Below are 16,540 nucleotides of genomic sequence, written 5' to 3'. Positions count from 1 at the left end.
ATTGGCATCAGTGATGCTTGGAACAGATATAAATTACGTGGAAATTGTTGAAGAGAGGTCTGGGGTGCAGAGGGCAAATCAGCACCTGCCTGAATTCCAGCCACCTTTGAAGCATCCCAAGCCTCACATTTTGCCTGAAATCCTGGCTTTGTTGAAATTAAAGGAAATTTTGTCATTGACTTCAAAGGACCAATGTAAATGTGTGTGACATCCTTTTAGATGTCTGTGTAGTCATAGTGCAAAATTTCATGCACATAATATAAAGTGGTGGATTTGAGTTCACTAAACTTTCCTGTGGACAACTGGAAAATGTCCTAGAGCAAGTGAATTCTTATGTACAAGAAGGTTACTGGAGAAGAATTACAGTTATCCAACATGCACTGAGAAGAGAAGGGAGAAGCTTATATTGTATATGTGGTCACTAGAAAGCCTACATCTGTTTTTATGAGTGGGACTGTTAACTTGGTGCTTCCTCAAATTACACTGTGTGTATTGTTTGCTGTAATAAATTTCTGCTACAGTTTCCTTTTTATAATCTATTTACATTCATTTCTGATTTGCGTTTACACTGAGGTGTTGATAGAAACTGTTAAATAGCAGGTTGCCAGGAGCACAGCTATGGAACTGCTAGTCATGGCCAGATCTGTGTGCAGAACTATGCCTGCCAAAGTTTTTGGGTGGTGGCGAAGCTTTGAGATTCAAGGGGAAAGTCAAATGCTTTGCAGGTGCTGAAGACAATTCAAGAGGTAATTTATGATAATTCAAGACATAATTAATTTCAGAAAGAACTGGAAAGCATCTTGGTCTCCCAGTATGTTAGAAAAACAAAAGGCAATTGAAAAAAAAAAAAAAGCCACAGAATGTTCTTCAGCCCAAGACAATCATGCCAAAAATAGCAAGAACTAGTTGTGTTAGCTGAGGAGAAGATATGTTACAGTTTTGCATATTGAAGTCTACCGAAAGCAGTACCTGAGCGTTGCTGCAGGAGTTCAGTAGAAATAGAAGCTACATTATATGCTCCTGTCACCTGGCTGATAACTGTCTGGGAAACTTGCTCAAAGGGTTGTTCGATCCCACATAGATATCCGCAGGAGTGTTGCCATCGATGCTAGTGAGTGAAGGAACTTATTTAAATGTATGCTGAACTGCTCAGTTGAGCAGTGTTAATGGCTTCAGTGGCATTTCTCACCGATCAATCATTTGCTCATTGGTAGAACTGGAATGAAGCTCGGCAGTTCCTGGATTCTGTTCCTGTGGTTAGGCCGCCAGATCACGCTGTCCCTCTGGAGGTCCCAGTAGACAACAACAAGCAGACAATAATTTAACCAGAAATAGAAAATGGGGGAAGTAGTAACAATAAATTCGTTAACAAAGTAATTATTACAGTGAAGAGAATCCTGCACATGAAATAGCTATGCTTTAAAATTATCCTCTTAAAAAGAATAAAGTAATAGTAGGAGTATCAGGCAATGAAGAAAATGAGAATAACTACATCTTCTTGGGGGAATTGGCCTACTTTTTGGCCTTGGTGGTAAAGATGACCTTGTTTACGTGGAACGTTCATAGGCAGAGCCAAGGTGGAATTTGAAAGAAGGGTATACTGCCCTGTGGCAGGGTATCCGCTGTAAAGATGAAGCTTTAAAGACCTTGGCTTGATTGATGCTAACAAGCCAGAGATTGTCTGCTGTGCATCTCCTGCAACAGTGGGGTGGCTCATCTTAGAGGATAAAAATCACTCTGAATATGGAATAATAATCATTCCATACAGAATCAGTATGACATTAAGTTTATGGTCGATAATTTTTTGTGTTTGCTGCTAGGGCGCTGCTCAGGGGCTGAGCTGAGTCAGCCTTTCCATCAGCGTGGTGGGTCTGGGTCTCTCCCATTTCTGCAGCTCCAGGGTGGAGGCAGTACAGAAGGCATTTCCAGCAATTTGCATCTCTCTTTCCAGTCCCAAGTGTTTCTACCAATTACACTCAGGTACTATACTGATGAAGCAGATGTAGATGCCAAGATGGGTAAGACCTTTTAAAAAAGAAGCATAGAAAAAGCTATACTGTTGCTGGCAAAGTAAAGAGTGTGACAAACAAACCACATGTATTCTGGGAAACATCTGGCAAATCAACAGAAAAGTAGAAGAGACTGCAGAAGGACTGACATTCAAAGTACAACATACTTCACCCTGACTATATGCTGGAAATGCCCAACAGAGTTTTAAAGCTGTATTTCTCTCATATTCATTGTATTTCTCTTCTGAGCTGCTAGTTGCCCTGCAGGATGTACCTGAATAGCTAACAGATAACTCAGGTATGGCTGTATCAGCAAGCCGTGAAGGTACAGCGTATGACAGGTTTCATCTCTGATGGTACCTACATAAACCTGAAAAAACCCTGTCTCACTTATATCTATGTGCTGTAATTGTCATTTTTCAATGTCAAGATCAATAGTGTAGTCAGAGCAGCAGCACGCTGTGTTGCCATTGTTTCAATTGCAGAGGTAAATGTTTAACAGCAGTAGTTTGAAAGTGGGTCATTACAGTGTGAAATTTGCTCAGAGTTTTGGGAAGTGTGGTTATTTAAATAATGATATTTACATAGTATCGTTACTCATCTTAGACAAAGCTAGGAAGAAGAACTGTTTCTAATTTGTGTAATCTCAGTAGCCATCCAACTACTTGGCACCATCTATCTCATTAAGCCGTAATAGAGGATGTTGAATTGTTTCAACATGGTACATCATTCAAAAATGCTGCACGGATCTGTCTGATAGTGTATGTAATGACCCTAGCTATACTAAAAATAATCAAGTTTGGGTTAAAGAAGGGTGTTACTGTCATTATATATTTAGAAAGTATCAATTCATATAATTAATACAAAAATAAAAAACAATTCTAAGCGCCTCAATATACACACTCTTCACTGTTTAAGAAGTTGTAATCTGCTCTTGGCACTGCATGGAATAATTGTTATTAATAAGTGCACAAGAATGCTATACATCCAGAAAATCGAATGTACATATAAACGTAAAAACATTATCACTCAGAACTGCAGTGGTGGTTTCTTTTTAGTTAAGATGGTCATTCCTTGTCATTGGCAAAATCAAAGACTGGGTTCAAAGATTTCTTGTGGTGAAGATGTGCACCTATTTAGTGATTCCTTATGTAAATGGCATATCAAATTAGAACGTAATTCCACAAAATTGCTTGTTCTGTTTTTTAAGGATTTTAATAGCTTGGGGATGCGACTGATTTCCCGCTGCTTTGCACTTTTTGTAGTCATGTAGATTGCTGTACAGGATGTACAAGGTGGATATAAAACGCTAGCATTCTGTTTTGACGCGTGCACGAAATATGCACAAAGTCAGACCTATTATATTTGAATGGTAAGAAGACCTATGTGTATGGAGATCATAACTAGTCTAAATGAGGGTTCCTGAAAAACTGTTCATTCAGATCACTTGGCATGGGGGACATACAGCTGTGGGTTGCAAAGCCACGTGCTTCTTCATTGTCATGTCTGTGTTCAGTTTTACAGCAATCGTATGAGGCTTTTGGCAGGTGCATCCTCTGACCACACATAGAAAACCAGTGATCTTACCAGTAACAGAAACAGAGACTTCTGCAGAAGTGCTGGAAAGGCCTGGGTGGCTGTGTGCAGTTGCGTTCCTGATTCACTTCTCACTGTCAGGAGCTGTACGTTTCTAAACAAAAGTAATCGGACAACATACGAATTCCGCATTTGATATCTGCTATTTTTATATTGCATCAGAACTAAACTTTGTTTTAATCCCATATTTGAGCCACTTAATGTGTGACAGTATTTCTCCAAGTTAGATTCAAACCTTTATGGATCTCCAGTTAGACTGGTTAGCCAAGGGGCTGTTTACTAGCTCAGTAAACCTCAGTATAGCAGCTGACTTGGAAATACGTATTACACAAATTTGAAGAAAACATTCCTTCCTGGTGCTAGTCATACCTTTGAGAAAAAATAGCATAAATGTAATAGAGATGTCCTGATCTCTCTTGGGCCAAATAGGTGATTAAAAATATAAAAAATAGTTTATTTTCTTACTGTGTATTACAATCAAAATCTGTAGTCAACATCTATAAAAGAGAGGATCGAACCAGAAGTCTGCATAGCCAGTTTGTAGTTACATAGTGAGAGCCAAGTAACCAAAAGAGAAGTAGAAATCACTAACACTGTTAGTCAGTACTAACACCCCTCACCCTTAGAGGTATGGTTATTTAGTTTTGATTCCCTGGGATGGCTCCCAGTGCGTTGGCTGTTATCAGGGGTAAATTCTTTGCCAAGGCAATGGCCAAGCAGCAAACCTCCGTGCTGTTGTTGTGTATATGCTTCATTGGGATTTCCAAGGAATGTTACATAGCACAGGTATTGAAAACAAGCTCTAAGCTGTCAGAGATGGCTATTAGTCCTTTTTATATGTAGCATGTTAAGTAGTGATTCTGAATAATAATACAGGGGATACAGGAATTTTAGGAACATTAAGTAATTATCATGTATGTGGAAAACCAGCTCTTGTTAACAACTCAGGCTTGTAAAAATGTTTCAAAAACTTTTGGGATCTCAAGTGTTGAAGAGCTTAAACTGATGGATGCCCCATGCAGACAAAAGCAGTTTCTATTGTCTGCTGCTCTTAAGAATATGCTGAAGGGTCAGTTAGGACTGAAGAATGGGCATCATCACAGCAGTGAAATTAAAGGGGCAGAATACAACTTTAAACACATTAAAAAGTGGGAGAGAATAAGGAGCAGGTGCCTGCCTTAAACCACAGCATTGCCTGGGAGCAGTGTGTGGTAAACTGACTTCACATCGTGCAGCCACAGCAAGCCGGGAGGATCTTTTCCAGATTGAACATACAACCAGCCTTGCCGTGAAAGGGAAATGAAATGCAGGCAAAGGATGCTGCAATCTGGCCAAAGCTTTATATCCCAGGAACAACCAAGATTCATGATGGCTGCCTCGGGTCCTGCATATGGGAATTCATCAAGAATGGAACCTGAAAGCTTCATACCAGCCTTTGACCAGAAGCTCAAGCAACAGTTTTACAGTTGATTATTTCATTCAGTTCTCACTTTCTTTCACTTTTCTTAGGTACTGTCTTAATTAACCTTATTCTTAATTAACCATGCTTCCAGTATGGCCAGAGAAAAGAGAGAGGAGGAAACACAAAGGCACAGGACAAGAGTGAAGAAGTATTTCTTTACTGAAAATTAAAGACTAGTGAGGCCTCCCAAGAAATTTAAAAATGCATAGTGCGAACTGAGGCTGTCAGTCCAGGCTCTGTCAGACTTTCCAAACCTGGCTGCTCCCATGCTGAAGAGCTTCCCTACTGAAGGCAGCTCTGCGTTTGGGCTATCAGGGCAGTTCATCCCCATCCCAGTTGGAATTTCTCAGTGTTTTATATTTATGATATTCATGCGTGCAGGAACTGGAACACGACTTCCCTTCTTCCTTAAAAGTGCAAAGTAAGGGGGAGCCCCTGGCTACAGTTTCTCCCTGGACCTGAAAACGCTCTTTGGGCTTCATAAATGCTTACAGCATGCACTGTGAAAAAATTTCATCAGAAGGACTGTAACAGGACGCTTCATAAGCTGGTGGTTAGCACTGGCCTCTAAGAACTGGTGAGATGGGCTCAAAGCTTATCAAGCTGAGGTGACAGTGGAATCTGGGTTTCCCAAAGCCTGCTTAAATTAGTAGATCCTAATCTGTGGCTGCTGCTTGAGGTCTGTGGGTGACACAAGGAAAGAAACAACTCAGCTGTGGTTCCCAGCAGTGCTTCAACAAGAGCTAAATGCCTCATTCAATACGGCCAAAACCTGGGCTGTTTCAGATGCAGAATTGTGTGGCTGCAAGGGAATTTGAGACCTACCCTGTCCCCCTTTTCTTAGGTGGGATCAAATGTTCTTGGACTGTCTCTGATGATTTTATCTAACCTGTTCTTAACATGCCCAGAGCAGATCTCTATATATGTAAAGAGCTTTACTCTTGAAAAATGGTCACTTACAGGCAGCTAACTCCTGAGTTCAAATGAAAATACTGAAGCAGTTTTTATGCAGCCTTTTTGGTGAGGTGAGGAGAGCAGAGCAGAGGCACCTCAAGCACTTGAGTGTGTTTCTGAAGCCACAGCTGCTCTGTACTCAGTACAAGTCCTACCAAGAGATCACGTACCACCTGGGGACTGGCATAGCCAGCCTGCCTCTGCCCGTGCCAGCGATGTCCTCTCTCTGGGCTCCGTGCCTGCTGGTGAGCAGTTGTTGGAAGCTCTTCCTGAGACCGAGCTGAGAGCTCTTGCTTCTCCCTGCTGAAGGCAGATTTCATCTGGCTAGATCCCAGATCACAGAGGGTAATCTGTTGCATTCACTGCAGTTTTCGACTTGTCCTCATCTGATATTGAAGATCATCTCAGTAGTTTTGCACCCCTAATTTGCAAGTGATTTGCACTCCAAGTTGTGGGAACAAATAATTCCATGTGTAATATAGAAAATGTGGCCTGTGGAGTCTATTTGCCGTAACCATATTAGTTAAATTACCAGTGTGATTAACTGTAAGAATGAATGTGCTTTCATAAATGCCAAAGCAATTATTTCTGGTAATTTATTCCACTCCTTACAATATGGCTGCAAGAATCTGAACTAGTGTTTTTCAGATAATATATTCCATATTTTGTGATGGGGACTTGAGAGAAATTTCTTCTTTCTAGGGCAATTAGTTTATACTAATTTGGAGAACATTTTCAGTGTTCTTTGTTAGAGTTTAGTAAATTGTGAGTAAAATGATTTTCAGTGTAAGTGGTCAGCCACATACTTAGCAACAAAGTACACTATTAAACTCTCATGTTTCCACATCCTTTCATTTGGTAGGATTAAAAATAGCATGCATGAGGTGAGCATATATGTATATATACTTTATGATTATAAAACCAACCCCCATTTTTACAGTGGCACCAGTTACATATTTACTTCTGTGTTAGTGTCAGATGCATTCCCGTTATTCATCTAGCTAGAGATTAGCATCATCTCAATTGGGTTCATTCAACTATGTTTGTTTTCACAAATGTTTTTGGGAAATGATCTGTCTTAAAAGAAAAAGGACAACTTTAAAACATATTGTTGGTTTGTTCCTTTTGGGCTGGGTCCAGTACAGAATGCAGCCCCACAAGTAGTTGAATTAGCACAACAGAGGAGGTTTTAATTTCCAGGCAGGAATAAGGGAAAATGGTTTGGATTTACTAGAGTTGTAAAACCTTCAACCAGATCTTCTACCAGCTACAGCTTGGAAGTATGGCACCAAAGGCTATTTCTTTGAGTTGAGTAACTACTTTGCATTTTCATTGCTACTTGCAACCTTTTAAGTATTTTAATACTGAATTTATGAAACACAAATTATGGATTATGTAAATACTGTCTTTGCTTTTGAATTGTTTGAGGAATTGTGGGATTGTTTTTGTTTATTGCATTTTTCCAGGGACCAGTGTATTGCTAGTATTGTGGGTAACCAAGTGTAGGTATTTCTCACGTGTATTATTACATATTAGTTGAGCCAAGCTCAATCTGAAAGAATATTCATCTCTAAAGCAGTGGCCCAGGAGTCATACCTGTGATCTGGGTCTTCCTCTGTACTTCTATTCCAAATTGCGATTTTGCTGTTAGAATTATAGAATCATAGAATCATTTAGGTTGGAAAAGACCTTTAAGATCATCAAGTCCAACCATTACCCTAGCACTGCCAAGTCCACCACTAAACCATGTCCCTAAGTACCACATCTACACATCTTTTAAATATGGGGTCTCAACCCCTTTCCCTGGCCAGCCTGTTCCAATGCCTGACTACGCTTTCAGTGAAGAAGTTTTTCTAATATCCAACCTAAACCTGCCCTGGTGCAACTTGAGGCTGTTTCGTCTCGTCCTATCACTTATTACTAGGGAGAAGAGACCGACACCCACCTCGCTACAACCTCCTTTCAGGTAGTTGTAGAGAGCAATAAGGTCTCCCCTCAGCCTCCTCTTCTCCAGACTAAACAACCCCAGCTCCCTCAGCCGCTCCTCATAGGACTTGTGCTCTAGACCCTTCACCAGCTTTGTTGCCCTTCTCTGGACACGCTCCAGCACCTCAATGTCCTTCTTGTAGTGAGGGGCCCAAAACTGAACACAATACTCGAGGTGCAGTCTCACCAATGCCGAGTACAGGGGGTCGATCACTTCCCTAGTCCTGCTGGCCACACTATTCCTGATACAAGCCAGGATGCCATTGGCCTTCTTGGCCACCTGTGCACACTGCTGGCTCATACTCAGCCAGCTGTGAACCAACACCCCCAGGTCCTTTTCCACCAGGCAGCTCTCCAGCCACTCCTCCCCCAGCCTGTAATGTTGCCTGGGGTTGTTGTGACCCAAGCACAGGACCCAGCACTTGCCCTTGTTGAACCTCATAGAGTTGGCCTCAGCCCATCAATCCAGCCTGTCCAGGTCCCTCTGTAGGGCCTTCCTACCCTCCAGCAGGTCAACACTCCTGCCCAGTTTGGTGTCATCTGCAAACTTACTGAGGGTGCCCTCAATCCCCTTGTCCAGATCATTGATAAAGATATTAAACAGAACTGGCCCCAGTACTGAGCCCTGGGGAACGCCACTTGTGACTGGCCGCCAACTGGATTTAACTCCATTCACCACAACTCTTTGGGCCTGGCAATCCAGCCAGTTTACCCAGCCAAGAGTATGTCCGTCCAAGCCATGAGCAGCCAGTTTCTCCAGGAGAATGCTGTGGGAAATCGTGTCAAAGGCTTTACTAAAGTCCAGGTAGACAACATTCACAGCCTTTCCCTCATCCACTAAGCGAGTCAGCTTGCCATAGAAGGAGATCAGGTTAGTCAGGTAGGACCTGCCTTTCATAAGCCCATGCTAACTGGGCCTGATCCCCTGGATGTCCCATATAACACATGTGATGGCACTCAAGATGATCTGCTCCATAACCTTCCTTAGCACCGAGGTCAGACTGACAGGCTTGTAGTTCCCCGGATCCTCCTTCCAGTCCTTCTTGTAGACGGGTGTCACATTTGCTAACCTCCAGTGAACTGGGACCTCCCCGGTTAGCCAGGAAGTCTTCAATTCTTATTTCAAGAAGCATCAACATCATGATTAAGAGCCTTACTGTTGAAAGGTCAGATCTTTCTCTTTTGAGACCATCGGAGAGCTCTGCCTGTTTCTGTTGAAAACTGGAAAATAGTTATTCACATAGCCTCCTTTCAACCCTCCTTAAATTCAATGTTAAGGTCAAAATAATTACTGTTTCCCACCCGCACTTATACAAAAGTTGGATATACTATGTGTGCCTAACTTTCATGCTGTATCAAAGTTGTATCTTCTCAGCTGTTGGCATGTCGTCATGTGAACCACAGCACTTATTTCAGTGAAAATGAATGCGGGAAAGTAAAAGTGCTTAAAAATAAGATTCAGAGGGGTGCTAAGAACAGCGGGCACAGCTGGCACAGCAGGCACAGCTACACATGTGCCTCTGTGAAGACTTGAATGGCAATTGCACCAGTTCTGCCTTGATTTCTCAGTAAATTGATGTGCGACAGATGTGTTGATTTTTTTCTGTGAATAGAACATTCACTAGAGTGAAGGCATACAGACTTATAATTCTAATTCAGAAAAAAATCTGCCTTACTAATTAATAAAAGTTACTGTATACTTCTTCACATATTGCATATTCAAACACGTATTTATCCTGAAACCCAAAATCTTTGAAAGATATGATATGAAGAGGTAGAAGAATCATGCAAGATGGAGATGTTCTGTTAAATTTGCAAGAGAGAATTTATGTTTGCAACAACGAACTGAGAATGACCACCATTCAACAAGGCTGAACAAAAATGAATGCTTACTAATGAAAAGAGCTCTTACAATGGAAGCGTAATATCCTGTAACAATACTTGAATGAAAAGAGCATGGGGCTTCAGGAGTTGTGTGCCTTTCACATGTTACTATGATGCAGCGTACCTTTTCTACAAAACTGTAGCACAATTTTTTGCTGGCGGTTTTGTGGGAATATTTCTTTGATATGAGTGATTGGATTATAGAACAACTCCAGACCAGTGCTGGAAGTCAGCTGCCAGCTTTCATTAGTTTAATATAAATAATAAAACCAGCAGACACTTGGAACAGTGCAACCCAATAGAAATGAAATTGTTGGCTTCTGCCTTTCCTTTTTCATATGTCATGTTAGCCTTGTGTATTTTTTATTTGTATTTATTGCACCAGATATTGATGGGCATTGTCAGAAGTAGTTTTGACTTAGTAAAAAAATTATTTCACTGTGTTAGGTACTATATTCATGTGGGTAGCTGAAGTTCTAGAGGAAAATTATTACTTCTGTTATTTTTATATACTGATTAAAAGTTATGGTCTTAAGGAATACATAGAAGGCTTGTAATAAGCAATATGATTTGAATCACTCATGATATTGCTATAGATATGTCTCACTACTGCTAAATATTGCAAAGTTATTAATCTTTATTGACAAGGGGCCAGTAGGTTTCAAGGTGTTTTGGGTTTCTGTTTTCCACTTCACTAAAATTCCTGTGTTCTTTATCTGACCTAATGTCCCTCCTGACTGGAGGGCCTGGGGCACTTCAGCCCGCACTGCAGCCTGTAGGACAGAGTGGCACTGAGTGTGGACATTGAAATTGATGCCCCTCTCCTATTCCCTCTCCAGGGCTGCAGGTCCTCTTACTCTAAGCCAGCCCCTGCGTTCACACGTTCTCCTCGAGGTGTGAGAGTCCTTATCCCAGGACAATCTCCTCCCTTTCTCATTTCCTTTCTCAAATCCCTAGAGCTTCACCGACCCCACAGGTCCAGCAGTTCTTCTGACCTCTGGTACATGATGAGCCAGAGGAGGTGTAAAGGGTAGCAGAGGCTACAAACAACGGCAGAAGAGAGCGAGTCCCTAGATATCCAGGATATTGGATATTGCTCTACCCTCATTGTATCAATATTTAAGAATTACGATATTATTTGGTGTTGTGTACATTTAGAGTTACTGCTCTCTTAAAGTATTATATCACCCATCACTGTGCTGAAGTCAGGGGGGTATTGAAGAGATAAAAGAAATTGGAATACAGAATTCCCTGCACCATTGCAGGGAACAGCATTTAAAATCAGAAAATGACATAGCTTGACTGTCTTATTCATTAAAGAAAAACTGAGGCTTCATTCATATTCCTTTCTTTTCTTTTTTTTTTTTTTTTGGTGGTGCTTTCAATATATCTGAGGTCTTGATCAAAATTCCTACAGTAAAACACTACTATATTAAGTTTTGCCTATTTTTTCCCTTGTCTGATACCCAGCTATCTGTCACTTTGCTGTTTTTTACAACTAAAATTGAACTATACAAGCAGTTATGAAAATTGTTACTCTTGGAAGTGGTAATAAAGTTTCATATTGTGCATAAAAGTCAATACTATATTTTTTAGATAAAAAGTTAAAGCAGCTACTGAAATGAGAAGAGCGTGAATAGAGAAGAAATAATGGGAAGGGTTCTTGATTTGTTGTTTACTGTCCTCACTAATGGATATCTGTAACTTGATTTAGCAGTAATGACCAGATGTTTTAAAATCAAATAATTCATCTGAATTACAACATTCCTCAGACACTGCAGGTTTTGACATAATGGTAACATTTTAATTGAGTTCCTAAGAGGGATGTTCATCCAGAGAAAACATATTTTAAAGACACTAGACTATGGATAGTGTAAATCTGGTTACCTCTGTGGGCAGACTTGTGTTGTGCATATGCTGTCTGTCCTTGGAAAGCAGAAGGTGACAGAACTATGGTCCTGTAAAAGAGATTTATGATGCTGCTTGCCTATTATTAAAAAAAATGGTAATTTTTAAATGGAAGTTTTGGTATAGGTCATTAATTTCTGGCTTCGAGTGTTTCTGCCACATGGAGTGGTGATGTGCTGCTCACATCGGTGCCCTGCAGGGCTGCCCAGCTGCAACAGCGCGGTGCGATGGGGGCTTCTCTTTTGTCTCTGCAGAAGCAGGGGGCAAGAAGCTGCGGAGCACCGTCCAGAGGAGCACTGAGACAGGGCTGGCTGTGGAGATGAGGAACTGGATGACCCGTCAGGCCAGCCGGGAGTCAACAGATGGGAGCATGAACAGCTACAGCTCTGAGGGAAAGTAAGCAGCAGTTGTAACTGTGGTTACCTGATGTTTCTCCATGAAACTGGTAGTTAGATGAAAGTGCGGTGAGCACTGTAGGTCCTGTTCAGCCAGAATTCCCTTCCTCAACCTAGTGTCATTGATGGGCCAGGCCTAAGTCTTCCCCTGTGATGAGAAGAGTCTCCCAATGTTGGTGCAGGAAAGATGAGGATCATTTCTGCCGTACTGTGAGAAAGGCACTTGGTGGGTCAGAGCATCAGCATGCGGTGTGGCAGGAGGGGAAGCAGGTGCAGTGCACCGGGTAAAACACAGAAAAGGACAGGTTCTCTTCTGAAAAATCCCCACATATGTCTGTGCTTTGCAGAGCAAAGCATTTCAAGAGCATTTCCAGGTGACATTCACTGGGCTCAAGAGTTTTTCAAAGATTCTGCTAATTAATCCTGAAGAAATGATCTGGGCAGAAGTATGAGACTGTCATGTATCATGCTTCTCATAAAAGCCCAAGTTAAAGACTTCTGAGTGGTATGTCCAAGACATTGCCCAGAAAAATCTTATTGTGGATAGATTTATTAGTGGTATTCACAGCACCGGACAATACACCTGTACTGGACAATATATCTTACACATCCAAGTTGATGCACTATATGGACTTGAGATGGACATTTATTTATGGTTGGTCATTACAAATCTCATTAGTTCTTGTTGCCTTGTAATGGGTCTCGGATAATTTATGGCAAGAATTTGAATTTTAAGTTACTTTGGTCATTTACCGCAATGGATTTCAGTTCCATTATTGAATAGATGTCATTCTCAAAGACATTTTTAACAAAACATTTATAATGAATGCTGATTTTAAAAGGTGATTTTAAAAATAGTGACCAGTATTCAGTCTAATGTAATAATTTCACCGGATACATTTGAAATTCAGCCATTGAGTTCACATTGACTGAGAAACGCAAGCAATTTTACCTTCATGTAACTAAATTACTGGTAAGGGCATGTATTAGTATCTTATTGAACTGGTGTCATATGAATACTACAGTAATTAACAGTGGTCTTTAATATATCGGAAAAAGAGAGCATGATGGAAAAATATTACTGTGGAAATTAGACTTAGTGAGGATTAGTGCTTCCTTCATCTGTTTGTTTATATGCTGGAGGCTGAATTGCTGCTTGTTGAACACTGTGAAGTCTGGAAAATTACAGTAATTGTTTTGTAATCTTGTCAGTGTAAGTAAGTTCCTTGTGAGCAGTAGTACTAAAAACATAAACACTAAATGCAAAACATCTAGAAAACAAAAAAGGGCAAATTCAAGTGTATTTATTTTTTGGTTTTTTTCCATATTATTTTTTAGTTTGATTTTCCCTGGTGTGAGGTTGGCTGCAGACAGCCAGTTCAGTGATTTTCTGGATGGACTTGGTCCTGCCCAGCTTGTAGGACGACAGACTTTGGCAACACCATCAATGGGTAAGCATTTATGTCCTATAGATATGATATAATCTACTGGGTCTGGTAATTAGAACATAGACATTATCTAGATTCTAAGTCTTTAAATACAGATTTCCCATGTGGTTTTGAACAACTCGGTTAAGAGCAAAACTGTAACCTCAGCCAAAGCTGAACATAATTGTGGATGCTCAGAAAGGTGCTTTGAAAAATTCAGTCTTTTATCTCTTCTTGTTCAGTTTTCCATCTTTTTAAAGATGGAAAATGTGGCTAATGAGACCAATCCTTTCCCTGAATCACTTGGATAGTATTGAATAAAAATGGGAATTTAGGTGCAAAGTATTTGTTATTATTGTGCTTACAGACTTTTTTTATACTCACAAGTTATCTTTTCATACCTTGTCTTAAACTAGAGGCATGGCGAAGAGATTTCAAGCAGATTTAGAGAACTGTTTTGTACTAATTCCCTTGCTGCCTTTTTTTAATCTGAAATTCTTAAGACAAAAAAAAGAATTTAGTTTGAACTGATAGGGGCATGTGAAATGGGAGACAAGATGTTATTGCAGCATTTTTTAATTGCTTATGAATGTAGATAGCAGTGAAGAAAATAAGTATTAAATTATCTACTAGTGTTAAAATCCAGATCATACTGGTGGAATGCAGACGGTACAAGGCATCACGTATTCATCCTAGAAATTCCCATGGCTTTTCATATATTTAGGTATTTCTGAATTACAATACCAGGATTTCTTTTTGTTGTCTAGGAGATATCCAGGTGGGAATGATGGACAAGAAAGGACAACTGGAAGTAGAAATAATCCGAGCCCGTGGCCTTGTTGTAAAACCAGGTTCAAAGACACTGCCAGGTAAGGAGAAAAAATCTTACCAACAAGAATAGAGTTCTACCAAAAAAAATCCAACAAACCCCCAACTTCTGGGGCTTTACTGTTCAACTTAGGTAAACTCTTAGCAAATTCACATATCAGTAGATTACTGTATTGTACACTGAAATGCATAATGGATTGAAATGGTATACAAAAGATAACCCTACTTCAGGAGGATAAAAAGAAAATCAGGCTGGTGTCTGGGCTACCAGAAGACACAAAAGGATTTTAGTAATAGCAAACGCATCCTTGGTTATGGGGTAGAAAGGAATGTATGTACTGAAGATGTGATATAGGAATATTAGGGATGAAGAGGGAATCAACAAGAGGTGTGGAATAGGTACCTACTCAAAACGTAGACCAGTATTTGATACTCACTCCTTATTTTATAATCTGATGTCCTATAACACTATATGAAAAGGACACTATAATGATATTTTTAGCAAGCTCTTCTGCCAAAATAGAAATTGTGTCAGAGTCTTTTCTTCACTGATTTTCACCTTGTAGATAATTTTAAATTATTAACAATTTGGAGCATTGATTCAAATCTCACCAAAGTCAATGCAAGTCATTCATTTACTTAACAGGCCTATTTTGCATACTGTACAGGATAGGGATACTATATATAGGAATATCTGATTTTTCCAGGTCAAAATCTGAATTATTTCATGGCAAAAGAGACATAAAAAGAAGTAAAGAAAAAATTATACCAGGGAGAAAAGTAAAGAAAATGCATGAATGGTTTGCATGTGAATAAATGTTAATATTGCTTGTGGAAATTTGTTCATGTAAGTTACATATCAAGTAAAAGGCAGATTTTATCACATGGTGATAGAACAGTGCATCTGTTAGGCAAAAAATCTGGACTTCTTCTTTACTTATTGTTCTTTATTTTCTTTCTTCTAAGCACCATACGTAAAGGTGTATCTATTAGAAAATGGAGTCTGCATAGCCAAAAAGAAAACAAAGGTAGCAAGAAAAACGCTGGAACCACTTTATCAGCAACTTCTATCATTTGAAGAAAGTCCCCAAGGAAAAGTTTTACAGGTAATTTGCATCAATATTCTTCTAAATCTGAAAACGTCACCTGTACAGTTTTCACTGAATGAGTTTCAAACTTCCTTTCATGCTTCATTTGGCAAGTTCTGCTATTTCAAATACTTTTTGAGGAGATAAATACTGCAGTAGGAACTGTTGATGCAAGTAGAAAGTGCTGAGCAAAAGTTAGTTGTAGATTATTTTGCTTCAACTATATGTATGGGCTCCTTCTCTCACTGGGCTTTCTTTTAGTATCATGGATAACTGCTCTGTTACTGCCCAGGTCATTTCTGTCACTGTATCATGATTAGTATAGGCAGAACTAAAGTATGTCAACAGTCAAATATTTCATTCCTTACTATAATTAATTAAGCAGAGACATTTGACGAATCAGACTGAAGTGCTCATAATTTTTGCTGAATTTTTTCTATTTTCTTGTGTTTCCTTTGCTAACAGATAATTGTTTGGGGAGACTATGGACGTATGGATCACAAATCCTTTATGGGAGTGGCACAGATACTTTTAGATGAACTGGACCTGTCCAACATGGTGATTGGGTGGTTCAAACTCTTCCCTCCTTCTTCCCTAGTAGACCCAACTTTAGCTCCTCTCACTAGAAGAGCTTCCCAATCATCTCTTGAAAGTTCAACAGGACCTTCGTATGCTCGCTCATAGCAGCTGTGAAACTGTTGTCATAGCAACCAGCGTTACAAAAAAATAAAATTACAGGTCGCAAACCCTGGTAACACTGCATGCTTAATGTTGTGTCTTCTGAGCCTGTTTCTAGGGCTGCAACGCGATCCTGTGTTCTCAAGGAAGTTGCACACATTGTGCCCTATGGAAGGCCCTCAGGTGAAGGACTGAAGTCATGAAGAACTGATAGGTTTGGAGTTCAGGGACACTCAGTTTTGGTCCGATCTGAAGCCATGGACTAAACTAAAAGAATCAATCTGTTTCATGCAACAAAAGTCCTTTTCAATGGCATATCTATTTT

The 16,540-nt window shown here is 40.0% G+C and overlaps 1 protein-coding gene across 29 annotated transcripts in view; it reads left to right on the top strand.

Annotated features, from left to right (window-relative positions):
• Window positions 1–16,221, top strand: part of RIMS2 (regulating synaptic membrane exocytosis 2) — a gene marked incomplete at both ends in the record, with an annotated part of 502,005 nt that extends 485,784 nt beyond the window's left edge. For 28 of the 29 annotated variants that reach the window (XM_082312737.1, XM_082312730.1, XM_082312752.1 and 25 more), the window contains 5 exons: window positions 12,054–12,195; window positions 13,533–13,645; window positions 14,389–14,490; window positions 15,416–15,555; window positions 16,003–16,221. In XM_082312737.1, the coding sequence (XP_082168863.1) occupies window positions 12,054–12,195; window positions 13,533–13,645; window positions 14,389–14,490; window positions 15,416–15,555; window positions 16,003–16,221 (716 nt within the window). Of the gene's footprint in view, window positions 1–12,017; window positions 12,196–13,532; window positions 13,646–14,388; window positions 14,491–15,415; window positions 15,556–16,002 lie in introns of all 29 variants that reach the window. The other variant, XM_082312743.1, reaches the window with a different exon arrangement.
• Window positions 16,222–16,540: the final 319 nt, after the last annotated feature.

The sequence above is a fragment of the Platalea leucorodia genome (genome assembly GCF_965183815.1).
Source record: "Platalea leucorodia genome assembly, chromosome: 1".
NCBI lineage: Eukaryota > Metazoa > Chordata > Aves > Pelecaniformes > Threskiornithidae > Platalea > Platalea leucorodia.
This window is presented reverse-complemented; position numbering and strand designations above follow the sequence as displayed.